Below are 14,139 nucleotides of genomic sequence, written 5' to 3' on the forward strand. Positions count from 1 at the left end.
TACGTGAGGCAGGGTGAGAAGCCCTGCCCATACCCCAGTCAGTTTTGCTCATGCTTTAATCATACTCAATTACTAGCAAATTATATTCACATATATATATATATATATGAAGATATTCACTAAATTGTACTCTTTTACTGAATTGTTTTCCTTTTATACCAAATTTCTATTCAATCCACTAAATAGTATTATTTTATTATATTGCATCCTTGTATTCAATTCACTAAGTTGTATAATTTTTTCCCTTGTTATTTAATTGCTGTTAATTCAATAGATCTAGTTGTCTGATTTTAATTTCATTTACAACAGCAGCAAGAAGAAAAGGGGCTTACTGAGAGCAAGCAAACTTAATCCTCTGCCAGGACACAAATTTAGAGGGCAAAAAATTAAAAAACCCCACAGCATCAGCCCAGCTTCCCAGTGAGAAGGGTTGGAACTCTCTGCCCTCAACACTTCCCCAGCAGGTTTACAAAGGTAACTGGGATCTAAGCTGTGCCCTCTGAACCAACAGAGCCAGCCTCCCTTCAAGCTGAAAAGCCACGGCCCCAGTTATAGCCCTGGGTGCCTCCTGTGCCCCAGAGAATGGCCCGGCTCACCCGGCCCAGCCTGGCCCGAGCAGCCTGGACTGGCCTCAAGGGATGGGCTCCACCTGCCCGCTGTGCCCACAGGCCAGGCCCAAGGGCTCTCCTTGGGCTGGGAGGCTTCCTCCCAGCTCTGCAAAACCTTGGCCAAGACTGTCCCCTTTGCTGTGCTGAGAAGAGTAAAAACCCCTCTCAGTTTAACCCCACTGCACTCCTCATGGGGAATCCCTGCACACCTTAGGAGAGAGCCCAAATTTGCCCTGTGTGCCTCATGAGGTGCAGGCCCAGGTGATGCCACTGAAGGAAATGTGCCCTCACAGCCCAGGGACGCTCAGCATGGGCTCCCCCAGCCCCTTGGGGCCCCACCGCTGGTCACAGCAGCCCCTGCCTGGCTCCTGCCTGCCCACACCGTGGGCACCCCCGGCTGCTCCTGGACATGGAGCTCAGCCAGGGCTGGTGCCGTGTGGGCTTTGCTGGTGGTACCAGCTGGACACTGGGGTGAGAGCTCCATCTCTTTATTTGAACAAAAATCATGGGCCAACCCCTGCTCTGGTGGACAGGGGCTGCCCAATTTCAGTCCTGGCCAGGGAACAGGGCCAGGGGGCTCAGGGGCAGAGGGTCTCGCTTGGGAGGTGTGGGTCTTGGGATGCCCTCAAGACGGGGATGCAGCCGCAGCACAGCAGATGGGGAGAGATGTGAAGAGCAAGGATAACAGGTCAGCTTCTCAGAGACTAAAATCTTTGGCTGCTCTTCTGAAGCTGCAGAGGTGCTCCTGTGGAGAGAGGAGGTGGCTGAGGCCCCCAGCTACCGCTGGCACTCAGGGACCCTCCTGCACAGCAGGGCCCAGAGCGGCCAAGGCTCCCCAGCATGGCTGGAGCTGCTGGCACAGCTTGGCCCAGCTGGACAGCTGCCCCTCAAGGCCCCAGCGAGCAGGGGATGGCTCTGGGCAGGGTCCCTGACCAGGAGCGGGCCCCAGAGCGCCTCTGCCTTTCAAGGGCAATCTCATACCTGCTCTTTCTCCTGCCCACCTTGCTTTGCCTCTGCCTGCTGCTCCTGGGGCTGCTTTTGGCCAGGCAGCCTGAGTGGGAGCCAGCACTGGCTGCAGCCCCAGCGGGCTCCCCAGGACAAGGCCCAGCAATTAAGAGGCCAATGAAAGGCCTGGGCAGCAGCAGAACTCTCAGCAGAGTTATTTGGGCAACCAAGGCCTATCCACAAGTGCACAGCAGCCTCACTGGGAATGTTTCCTGACTATGAGCAGCCTTTCAAGAAGCTGTTTGAGGCCGAGATTGCAAAACACTCACCGTTTTCCCTTCCGGCAATACCAGATTCCGGCACAGCACATCATCAGGAAAACTGCTCCACCAGCCACAATGGCCATTAACTTAATCAAACCATCTGTTCCCTGGTAGAAAACTCTTCTCATGCTCTCCCAGATCTTCTGAGCATGTGCTGTGGTGCCAGCTGCATCTGTGGGAGCAATGGGCAGCATGAGCCTGTGCTGTGCTCCACTGCTGAGCTGGCAGCACGCTGGATACAGCCAGGACGTTCTCTGTTTCCCCCAGAGCTGGGGCCTGCAGGCACCTTGCCACCCCTTGGCACAAGACTCAACCCACCTTGGCTCAACCCCCTGAGCTCGAATGGCACAATTTCTCTGTGCTGTGCTGGTCTTCTCCAGGCAATACTTGTCAAAGACATGGATAAGGATCAGGAAAATGCCCAAGGTTTTGGAAATGCTCCAGGGCCACCCCTCTTCCAAACAGACCCTAAACCTGAACTAGCCTGAGACTGGAAATTTTCAAGGGATCTCAAGGTGTGCGTGGCCCATGGTGCAGTTTGGGCTCCCTGTCACCTGATGCCAAATGCCTTCCTGCAGAGGCTGGGGAGAAGCTGCAGCCAGGCCAGGCTGGGAAACAGCCCTACAGGCCATGAAAGCAGTAGTGGGGCAGTGAGGCTACCATGGATTCCTTCCTGCTGTGCCGGGCACACGGCGTGTCCTGATGTGCAGAGAAAGCCCCTGGCTGCTGAGTGTCAGGAGGAGGCTGAGGGACATGGACCCACCATGGCATCCTTCCAGATCACTCAGGACTATGTCCAGGTATTTGAGTTCCCCCATTGCTACATTACTATCTCCTATAGGTTTGTTCTTCTTTCTCAGGGGACCATTATAAAAGTATTTGCATTTCCCAGGAATGGATCCCACAGAACCAGTGGTCAGCCTGTGGGATCAGCAGGGAGGCACCACACACCCCAGTGATGGGAGCTGGGCTTGCTGGCAGAATTTAGCTCAGGAGCTGGGAAAGTCCTCCCTGCAGACACACCTGTAACTCAACAGCCACAGAAGCTTCAGTCATGTCTGCTGATCTGCACAGGCAGCACTGAGCCACAGGAGCAGTGAGAGGATCACACAGGGTGAGGGCACAACCATGCACGGCTCTGTCCTGGCACCTGCAGAGATGCCACCGTGGCCGAGCCTTGGGCTCTGAGCTGGAGGCTCTCCCAGGGGGAAAGGCCTTGACCTACCCTCATAATCTTCCTCATCATCAGGCTCAGTAACTGATATGGATGGGGAGTCCGGATCATCTTCATCATCAGGTTCATCTGCAAAGAAAGTCAGGACAGAAAAGCTCCCGTGACACTGCTGAAGATTCTTCTTCAGGCTGGAGTGGCAGTGAGTACACCCAGGTGACTGCTGCCCTCCAAGGCACTTCCTCATCTCTGCCTTCAACTCAGTAGCAAGGGCAGGGGGACCACATGCCTGCAGTGGGCCCACAGTGGGATGGAAGGAGCCCCTTGCATGGCAGTCAGGGGAGAAAGGACTCCCTGGAGCTGCCAGCAGCTCTGAACTGAGCCTCAAGCAGGGCCAGGGCTTGGAAGCTGGAGCAGGAGCATCTCAGGTTCCCTGGGGCCAGAAAGGAGCCACACAAGGCAGAGCCCCAGGGCACAGCCCTGAGCCCAGCCCTTCCCTCTCTGCTCTTCTCCGTGGCTGCACAGAGCACACGGAAGGAGACACTGGCATTACACACAGGAAGAGGATTGACGGCTAAATGCTCCTTCCTCCCACTGACAGCAATGCTGTGGGATCACTCAGGGCTCCAGAAGGGAGCAGGGCAAGGTTTCCAGAATCCGTCAACCTTCAGACTCTTGAAGGAAATGGCACATGAGTGAGCTTTTGCCACCTTGACACGGATTGTTCTGTGCGGAAAGGGACATCGAGAACTTGCCTCCAGCATCTGGCAAGGTCTTCAAACCACCATTTACCAGCACTTCCAGATGCTCCATGTCACGATCCCAATCTAGAAGGGAGCACAGATCAGAACCATTCCATGGTGTGCTGGAATCCCCTTCTGCCTTAGGGAACTGGGCACTGCAAGGGGGTCGGGGAAGGCCATGGGAGCCAGATGTCAATGGACATGGCCAAAGCTGCAGAGGGGCCTGAGGAAAGCTCTGGACTGGCTCTGGACATTCTCAACACCTTTTCCATGCTCTGTGCAAAATCCCTGAAAGGCAGGCACTGCCAAGCAGCAGAGATTTACAGCTCAAGCCTCAGCAGGGCTCAGGCCCAGAGGCACAGCAATTACCTCCTGGGGCTGTGCCTGGCATGGCCTCCCTTCCTGCAGCAGAGGCTGCCCATGAGCCACTGCTTCCTCCGGGAAATGGCACCTTCAGCACAGCCTTTGGGTTCATCTCTGGAGGAAGGAAGAGCCACAGCTCGATCAGATAGAACCATTCCCCGTTGAGGAGGTGGCATGTTCAAGTGGCAATATTTGTTAAAGTCATGGTTAAGGATCAGGAGAAAGGCCAGGTTATTGGGGCTGGCCGGGGCCCTCCCTCCTCCAAACAGCCCCTACACCTGATCTAGCCCAAGACCGGGAAATTGCAAGGGATCTCTGGCTGTGCATGGCCTGTGCTGCAGTTTGGGCTCCCTGTCAGCTGATGCCAAATGCCTTCCTGCAGGGACTGGGGAGAAGCTGCAGCCAGGCCAGGCTGGGAAACAGCCCTGTAGGCCATGAAAGCAGCAGTGGGACAGCAAGACTGACATGGATCCCTTCCTGCTGTGCCAGCCATAGCATGTCCAGATGTGCAGAGAAAGCCCCCAGCTGCTGAGTCACAGGAGAAGGCTGAGGGACATGGACTCACTATGGCGTCTCTCCAGTTCACTCAACATCTTATCCATGTGTTTGGATGTCTCCAGCGACTTACTATCCTCTGTAGGTTTGTTCCTCCCTCTCGGAGAACCTTAACAGAAAGTATTTCCATTTCAGATGAATGGATCCCACAGAACCAGGGCTCAGCCTGTGGGATCAGCAGGGACACACCACTCACCCCTGTGATGGGAGCTGGGCTTGCGTGCAGCAACCAGAAAAGGAGCTTGAAATGTCCTTGATGCAGACACACCTGTAACTCAACAGCCACAGAAGCTTCTGTCACCTGGTTTGTGACAGGTTGTCAATGATTATTTCTTGTTGGGACAGTGAGAACATACCTGCATGGGGCTCCAGAGGCTTAAAATCTTCATGAAGCCAAGCTGCTGGAGGAGCCTTCCTACCACCCTTGTCTAGAAAGGAGCACAGATCAGAACCATTCCATGGTGTGCTGGGACCCCCTTCTGCCTTAGTAAACTGGGCACTGCAAGGGGGTCGGGGGATGGCCAAGGGAGCCAGATGTCAGTGGACATGGCCAAAGCTGCAGAGGGGCCTGGAGAGCTCTGGGCTGGCTCTGGACACTCTCCACCTTCTTTGCAGGCCCCATGCAATATCTCTGGTGGGGTAGCGGCACCAGCCCAGGGCCCAGGGGCTCTCCCTGCCACAGAGGAAACCATTAAGCCCTGGGCCAAACTGCAGCATTCAGTGCCACAGATATCCCTACCTTCCTCCTGCCCTCTCTCCTGCCCTCCGTCCTTCAGCTGGGACAGCTCCCCCAGCCCAAGGGGACAGAGCCAGGCCCTCTCAGGGCACACTGGAGCTTTACCCTCCCCTCAGCCCTTTCCCCACCATGGGCATTCCTTACAGCCGCTGCCAGGTTTTGGGATGTGTCTCCCATGGAGGGACCTCAGCAGAACTGCTCTGTAGCCGAGTGCCCTGAGCCTGCTCAGGATAATTCCTCTGCACTGTGCTCACACAGCCAAGCAACAGAGATGGCAGCTCAAGCCTCAGCAGGGCTCAGGCCCAGAGGCACAGCAATTACCTCCTGGGACTGTGCCTGGCATGGCCTCCCTTCCTGCAGCAGAGGCTGCCCATGAGCCACTGCTTCCTCCGGGAAACGCTGCCTTCAGCACAGCCTTTGGGTTCATCTCTGGAGAAAAGAAGAGCCACAGCTGGATCAGGTGGGGCTCTTCCCCAACAGGAAGGTGGCATCTTCAAAAGCCAATACTTGTCCAAGTCATGAATAAGGTTCAGGAAGCCATCAAAACTTTGGAGCCATGCCAGGGCCCTCCCACCTCCAAAGAGCTGCCATTCCACATCTACCCCAAGACTGGGAAATTGCAAGGGATCTCTGGCTCTGCATGGCCTGTGCTGCAGTTTGGGCTCCCTGTCAGCTGATGCCAAATGCCTTCCTGCAGAGGCTGGGGAGAAGCTGTAGCCAGGCCAGGCTGGGAAGCAGCCCAGCAGGCCATGAAAGCAGCAGGGGGCAGTGAAGCTGCCATGGATCCCTTCCCACTGTGCCAGGCACGGCGTGTCCAGATGTGCAGAGAAAGCCCCTGGCTGCTCAGTGTCAGGAGAAGGCTGAGGGACTTGGACCCACCATAGCGTCTATCCAGTTCACTCAGCATCTTGTCTTCTGTGGGTTTATTCCTCCCTCTAGGAGAACCTTAACAGAAAGTATTTCCTTTTCAGATGAATGGATCCCACAGAACCAGGGCTCAAGCCTGTGGGATCGGCAAGGACACACCACTCACCCCTGTGATGGGAGCTGGGCTTGCGTGCAGCAACCAGAAAAGGAGCTTGAAATGTCCTTGATGCAGACACACCTGTAACTCAACAGCCACAGAAGCTTCTGTCACCTGGTTCATGACAGGTGGTCAATGATTATTTCTTGTTGGGACAGTGAGAATATACCTGCATGGGGCTCCAGAGGCAGAAAATCTTCATGAAGCCATGCTGCTGGAGAAGCCTTCCTACCACCGTCATCTAGAAGGGAGCACAGATCAGAACCATTCCATGGTGTGCTGGGACCCCCTTCTGCCTTAGGGAACTGGGCACTGCAAGGGGGTTGGGAAAGGCCGTGGCAGCCAGATGTCGGTGGACATGGCCAAAGCTGCAGAGGGGCCTGGAGAGCTCTGGGCTGGCTCTGGTCACTCTCCACCTTCTTTGCAGGCCCCATGCAACATCCCGTGTGGGGCGGTGGGACCAGCCCAGGGGCTCTGGGGACTCTCTCCCTCCCACAGAGGAAACCCTCCCTTAAGCCCTGGGGGAAAACCATCCCCAACACTTCCCAGGGAGAAGGGAGCACTGTCCCGGGAAAGGGGACCGAGGCTGCCGGCTCACCTGCTCGCCGTGCTCGCCACGGAGCAGCCTGGGCAGCCCTGTCAGACAGGGCCACTGCCAGGAGGAGCAGGAGGAAGAGGTGCAGAGCAAAGGCCATGGTGCCTTGCCCACTGCCAGTCCTGCAGCTCTTGCTGCCACCACTGTCCTGACACCACTGTCCCAATGTCAGCACCGCTGCTGCCACAACAGTCGTGGTCAAAGACTGACTGCTCGATCCTTGTGGTGCTGTGCAACCACGGGGCTCTGGGACCTCTGTGACCTCAGAGCCTGCTGTCACCTCAGCCTGCTGTCACCCCAGAGACTGCTGTGACCTCATGGCCTTGGCTGTACCCCCTGAGTGTTCTCCCATCTGTACTCCAATCTGTACTGGACTGATTGTAAATCTTTGACTTCATCAAAGGGTCATTGCTAAACAAAACCTTGGTTTTGCCTGCTGACATTGCTGGTCATGTTCTGTCCCATGAGATGCTCTTGATGGTTGCCTCTTTTCCTGGGCATGGCACTGGAGGAGGTCCAGGCCCAGGTGATGCCACTGAAGGAAATGTGCCCTCAGCCCAGGGACACTCAACACAGACTCCCCCAGCCCCTCAGTGCCCTGCCGCTGGTCACAGCAGCCCCTGCCTGGCTCCTGCCTGCCCACACCGTGGTCAGCCCTGCCTGCTCCTGGACATGGAGCTCAGCCAGGGCTGGTGCTGTGTGGGCTTTGCTGGTGGTACCAGCCAGACACTGGGGTGAGAGCTCCATCTCTTTATTGGAACAGAAGAGCTGTGTCAGGCCCTGCCCTGGCAGGAGGGACCCACCTTCAGTCCAGGCCACAGAGCAGGGCGGGTCCCTTCAGGGACACAGGGCCTTGCTTTGGGTGGTGGCAGCATCTGCACAGCAGCAAGCTGGTAATGCAGCTGTGACAGGGATATCACGTATGGGCATGGAGATGTGAAATGTGTGGTGCAGGTGTCCCTGACTGAGGTTTTTGGCCTTTCCTGTGAAGCTGCAGAGGGGAACCTGTTGAGAGAGGAGATGGCTGAGGCCCCAGCTGCAGCTGGCACACAGGGACCCTCTTGCACACTGGGAGATTCTCACTGTGCTCAAAGTTTCCCTCTGAAGACTAAGAGCTGAATGTGGATGGGCTTAGCAACTGGTCTGCAGGCCAAAGAATTGAGGCAGCAGAAGAACAAATTGACAAAATACAAGTTTATCCATAGCAAGGAAGAAAGCAAGGCCGTTAGCATGGAAACCAATAAAAAGGGACATAAGGGGTATTTACAGTTGTAATAAATGGAATTGGTTCGTGCTAACTAAATTGTAACTGTTATTAAAGTTATTATTAGAAACAATCAAGAATCAGTGTTACAAAGCAGATGTACCCCTTTGCAGATGTTACATGTCAAAATGAAAGTACAGGATGTAGTTTAGAAGATAAATGGTGTCTCAAGACCAAAATGGCCTTGAGATGGACCAAAATTAGAACAAATTTAGGCATTGGGCCTAAAGATTAGTAAACATAAGGCTAATTAGTAGACTAACATAACACAAGGCTTAGTACGCACATGCAAACCTGTAAGGTTATCCAAAGGACAATGAGGAAGAAGAGAAGCCTTCACCAAAAGACCACCAAAAGAAGACTGAAGACCCCATTGCAACAAGTGAGGCATGTGCCGTGAAGAAAAGTGACGTATAATCAGAAAAATTGGAAATAGGAGGAAACTTACAGGAAACATTAATGAATATGTATAAGCATACAGTATATGAGTTTAGCTTGAAGTGCTTTGTTTTGAAGGTGAGGCAGGGTGGGAAGCCTCCGTACCCTGGTGGGTTTTGCTTATGCTTTAATCATACTTAATTACTAGTAGATTATATATATAAATTTTATTTTTTTATTAAACTGTATTATTTTACTAAACTGTATTCTTTTATACCACATTACTATTCAGATTAGTAAATTGTATTCATTTTTAATTAAACTGCCATTAAGCCAAGGGACCTAGTTGTCAAAATTCTAATTTCATTTATAACAATATTTTAGCAAAGAAAGCTGGTACAACAACATTGGTATTTAAAAAACATGACGCAATATGAGCTATATTAACAAAGAAGGCACCTTACAGTGACAACATTCTACTGTTCAAACTGTAAAACATCTTTGTGTACTGATCAGGAGGTCATGATTTACTCTTTACAATCCTGATGCTGAATGTCTCCTTAGGCAGTCTGGTCACAGAGAAGAATGAATCCCTTGCAGGCTGCCCCTGTTTGGACAACCTGCTCCTCACCCCGAGCCTCAGCATGTCTGACATGGCCCACCTGGGACTGACATCCCAAAACATTGATAACATTTCTCTTTATAATTTTTTCTTTATGAATAAAATCTAATTAATTAATAAAAATAAAATTTTGTTTTTTATAATAATATTATTCTGTGTTTTTAGAACCTAATTTTTATATTTATATGAAAGAATTGATACACTTTCAGGAACAAAAAACATTATTGGTCCTTGGTTCAAAGTACCACAATTCCCTTCATTAATTAATTGATCACTATTTCTCCCTCATTATGCTAATTACACCTATTTTTAGTCCTTTGATCATATTTTTTAATGATTTTCTCCCACAGGGCAAAAGGAGCCACTTTGGGGTCTATGGAGACTTTTCTGGGGAACATTTGGGGTAGTTTTGTGTCTGGAGAGGGAATTTAGAGACAACCTGGTGGTCTGGAGGACACTTGGGGAGCCGGGTGGGCACTTAGGGATTCTGTGGGACAATTCGGGGCCTGGGGGAGCACTTGGGGGTCCAGGGGAGCGCTTGGAAGTCAGGGAGGGGAATCTGGGGGCCCTTTGGGCCCTTGGGCGGCACTTGGGGGGCTGTAACGGGGAATCTATGGGCCGCGGGGGATGATGGGAACTGTAGGCGCCGGTATAGTATGGTTTCATGGTGCCGCGGAGCATCACGGGAGTTATAGGCTCAGCTCCAATGGGTTCCGGGGGGGCGCGGGGCATGACGGGAGATGGAGTCCCGGCTGCAGTAGCGTTTTATTGGCGCCCCGGAGCATGATGGGAGATGTAGTCCCGGAAGTGGCTCGGAAGGCGCGTTTGGCGGTGAAGGGAAGCACTTGGGGAGCGCTTCTGCGTCCGAGCCGTGGCTGCAGGTCCTCGGGGCGAATGTATACGGCTTGGGAGCACCTGGGGGGAACCTGGGGAGCTGTAACCGGGCTCTTTGGAGCGCGGGGCACAGCAGGAGGTTTGGGCGCGGAACTGTGTTCTGGGATGATGGGAGATGAATTCCCAGCCGTGTCTGGAAGGGGCATCTGTGGGGTCGGGAGAACTCAGGTGTCCAGAGATGCTTTGGGGGGTCCTGAACGGGCACTGAGGGGACACTCAGGGATCCTGGAGGGTTTGGGGGAGACTTATGAGACATATGGGGGGCGATGCCGGGGTTCTGGGGAGCGCAGGGCATATTCCCAGTTCCTCACAACCTGGTCTCAATTGCCCCCTGCAGGCTCCTACTCACTGCCAGGACGATCCCAGTATGATATCCCAGTGTGATGTCACTACACAGCCAGTGCAATCTCAGCCAGTGCCAGGATGATCCCAGTACAAACCAGTCCCTGCCAGTGCTGCCACTCCTGGGATCCCCCAGCCCTCTCTGTGTTCCCCCCTCCCACATCTCCCCAGAGGAGCCCCAAGGGCTGGCAGTCCCCAGCCAGGGTCCCCAGCCAGCCCCAGTTTGGATCTGCAGCCCCCAATTTTCCCAGTTTCCCCAGGCCGGGTTCCCTCCATCCCCAGCGCGTGGGACCAGCGGAGAGCCCCGCGCTGCCCATCCCGACCTGTCCCGGCTCCATCCCCGCTCCTGCTGTGGGCTGTGAGGGGTTCGGGAATGGGGCACTGAGGTTGTCACTGCTCCTGGGGGAGGAGGAGGAGGGATGGAAGTGGAAGGATGAGGGAGAGCAAGAAGGGATGGAAGTAGGAGAAGGGAGTGGTGTTAGGGAGGAGGTGGAGGAGGGAGGAAGAGGCGGAGCAGGAGGAAGAGGAAGAGGAGGGACAGAGGAGGATCAGGGAAAGGAGAAGGAATCACAAGGTCCAGCACTCCCTGAATTCACAGCCCCCACCCGTGGGATCATCACCTCGCATCCCACAGCTGACAGGGGAGGGGGAGCTTGGCCCTGGTATCCTGGAGGGTTCCTGGGTTGGGTTTTTTTGTGGGTGATGTTTGAAGAATGAAGAACTCCAAAGCTGTATGCAAAATGCCCCTTGGGGGGACATTGGGGGGTCCTGGTGGCAGCTGCTGGCAGAGGCAGCCTGGAGGAGCAGAGCCCTGTGTCCCCCAGGACCCCAAAGTGGGGAGCCCAGAGAGGAGGAGCTCTGCAATTTGTTGGACCCTCAACAGCCTGGAGAGGGGCAGGGGGGACTCCTTGGACCCTCTGCACCCCAAAGCAGAGAATAAGGGGAGAAGGGACTCTGAAGCCCCAAAAACCTCCAGCATCCCTAAGTGCTGAGATGGAAACGGGTAACTTCTCGGATTCCTGGCACTCCCAGCAGCCTGGGGAGGGCAGGGACCGAGTAGACTGGGGACCCCCAGTGCAAGCATGACCTCCAGGAGCTGGGATGGGAGGGAAACCCTGAACACCAAAGGGGAGAGACCAGAGATGGGGAACTTCTGGGAGGCATTTTCAGGGCTGAATCTTGGTGTTTGGGGGTTTTTATGGACTGCAGATGCCCGGTGATTTCTAGAGATGAACATGGGCAGAAGGAACCCCCTCAGCCCATGTGCTCATGAATCGTATTTTTCCCCAAGCCAGGATTTCCCATTCCCAAACCTTGGCCAGATGGAAGAGGAGGCTGTGAGGAAGAGGAAGATGCCCTGGGACACCCAGGCAGGTGAGGAGGAAGTCAGTGCCCCTTTCCCCCTCTCTCCTGCTCCATCTCCCAGCCCAGCATGGCCCCCGGCTGCAGGACAGTTCCGCTGCCGAGGCCGTCCTGCCGTGGACGCACTGGGGGGATCTCCTTCCCCTTCCCTCTGGCACGGAGGCAAATCCCATCCTCTCCTTGTCCTTCCTCCCCCAGACATGGAGCTGAGGATGGAGACCAGGAAGAACAAATCCTCAAAGCAAAACCTCATGGAAGAAGCCGTTTTGACCAGCTCCACAGCACAGAAATCCAACGGGGAAGAAAAGCCCTGGAGATCCCACAGGAGGAGGGGCTCCAAACCTATCCCAGGGTGCTCTGAGGAGGAAAGACCCACCCTGTGCAGGGAAGGCGGCCGGAGATCCAGCCGGGGCTCTGAGCTGGTGGTCCATGAGCAGCTTCAGGATGGGGCGAAGCCCTACAAGTGCTTGGAGTGTGGGAAGAGCTTCAGCCGGAGCAGCAAACTGATCCGCCACCAGATGATTCACACTGGGGAATGGGCCTATGAGTGTGGGAAATGTGGGAAGGGCTTCAGCTGCAACTCCGAATTCATCCGTCACCAGCGCATCCACACTGGGGAGAGGCCCTACGAGTGTCCCAAGTGTGGGAAGAGGTTTCAGAGGAGCTCTCATCTCCTCGTGCACCAGCGGATTCACACAGATGAGAAGCCCTTCTGCTGCCCTGACTGTGGGGAGGGCTTCAAGCACAATTCCACCCTTGTCAGGCACCAGCGGATCCACACTGGGGAGAGGCCCTATGAGTGTCCCCAGTGTGGGAAGAGCTTCAGAAACAGCTCCTACCTGACCATCCACCAGAGGACCCACACTGGGGAACGGCCCTATGAGTGTGGGGAATGTGGGATGACCTTCAGCCAGAGGTCCCAACTGACCATTCACCAGATGACCCACACTGGGGAGAGGCCCTACGAATGTCTCCAGTGTGGGGAGAGGTTTCGCATCAGCTCCACTCTCCTCGTGCACCAGCGGATTCACACAGAGGAGAGGCCCTTCCGCTGCCCTGACTGCGGGAAGGGCTTCAAGCGAAACTCCCACCTCATCTCCCACCGGCGCAGCCACAGCGGGGAGAGGCCCTACGAGTGTCTCCAGTGTGGGAAGAGCTTCACCCAGAGCTGTAATTTGACCAGACACCAACAGAGGCACCACTAAGGGAAGCCCTGCGAGTGCCCCAAGTGCAGGAAGAGCTTTGTGTGCTGCCCCAGCTCCATCCCCCATCAGAGGACCCACGTTGGGCAGAGCCCTGATGACCCACGTTCCCAGTGATCTGTGTTGGGAAGACACTGGGCTGGTGGTCATTTTAGTTTGGTTTCAATTATCTTTTGGTTCATCTTCATCCTTGTAAAACAGACAAAATTGGGGTAAAAATCAACAAATTCATCAAAAGCATCTTAAACCTCACTTTTTACTAGTGTTTCAAGGTAATCTGGGATTTAGGGAGAAACTTGGGGGTTGTGGCGGTATTTGGTGGAGTTGTCTCCATTTCTTGGCATTCAAAGGGATGAGAGGGTTTGATCTACCACCTCTAAACCACTCCAAAATTATACAATTCCACAGCCTCTAAGGGTGTGATGCCTTAAGTTTTAGCTTTCATGTTTTTCATATTCTGCACTGTCTAGGTTTATAGTTTTGAACTTCATATTAAGTGTTGGTGAGCTCTCTTCACTTAGTAGGTAGACAAAACAATTCCTTTTCTAGCTTGATACCAAGGGCAGTTGTTACAAGTTTCAGGCCCAAAAGCATAAACAAGGGTGGACTAAAGGAAGAAAACAAGGAGGATGGGACTTCACCATCTGAAGCTGTAATTGGACAATGAACCCAAATATGCAGATGGACCTAAGTTTACAAAAATGTGAGACCTTACAATCAGTTGTTCATCCATTTTTGTGGCCATTTTTGGTTGATCTTGGGTGTAGCCCTGGCCAGGCTCTTGTATACCCAAGGTATATCCTTTAAGGCCTTTTAATAAACTTTATCCTTAACTCTGTGCAGCCTCTGTTCTAGGTCAGCCTTCTGAAGGCATCAGGTGGAATGGTATTGGAAGGGGACTGGGCAAAGTGGGATGCAGATCAGGAGGGGTGAGATGGGCATTGGGTGGGGCAGGATGGGTGGGATAGGGATTGGGAAGGGTGAAATGGGCAAAATAGGGGTTGGGAAGGAG

At 53.9% G+C, this 14,139-nt stretch overlaps 2 protein-coding genes across 2 annotated transcripts in view; one reads left to right on the forward strand and one right to left on the reverse strand.

Moving 5' to 3' along the window:
* LOC111944947 (uncharacterized) overlaps positions 1 to 14,139 on the forward strand; it is a 225,502-nt gene that overhangs the window by 196,380 nt on the left and 14,983 nt on the right. The window contains 1 exon segment of the mRNA XM_086872677.1: positions 12,332 to 13,171. Within this exon segment, the coding sequence (XP_086728803.1) occupies positions 12,332 to 13,171 (840 nt within the window).
* Positions 1,081 to 7,305, reverse strand: LOC147647066 (uncharacterized). The gene is made up of 13 exons (XM_086872663.1): positions 7,067 to 7,305; positions 6,638 to 6,709; positions 6,478 to 6,549; positions 6,324 to 6,389; positions 5,766 to 5,873; positions 5,065 to 5,136; positions 4,905 to 4,976; positions 4,719 to 4,817; positions 4,160 to 4,267; positions 3,803 to 3,874; positions 3,102 to 3,179; positions 1,883 to 2,048; positions 1,081 to 1,353 (listed from the first exon to the last, which is right to left on the reverse strand). Exons 1-13 carry the CDS (start codon positions 7,161 to 7,163, stop codon positions 1,155 to 1,157), a joined length of 1,281 nt encoding a protein of 426 aa, XP_086728789.1. The 5' UTR covers positions 7,164 to 7,305; the 3' UTR covers positions 1,081 to 1,154.

Source organism: Cyanistes caeruleus, unplaced genomic scaffold, assembly GCF_971803275.1.
Source record: "Cyanistes caeruleus unplaced genomic scaffold, bCyaCae1.hap1.1 HAP1_SCAFFOLD_69, whole genome shotgun sequence".
Classification (NCBI taxonomy): domain Eukaryota; kingdom Metazoa; phylum Chordata; class Aves; order Passeriformes; family Paridae; genus Cyanistes; species Cyanistes caeruleus.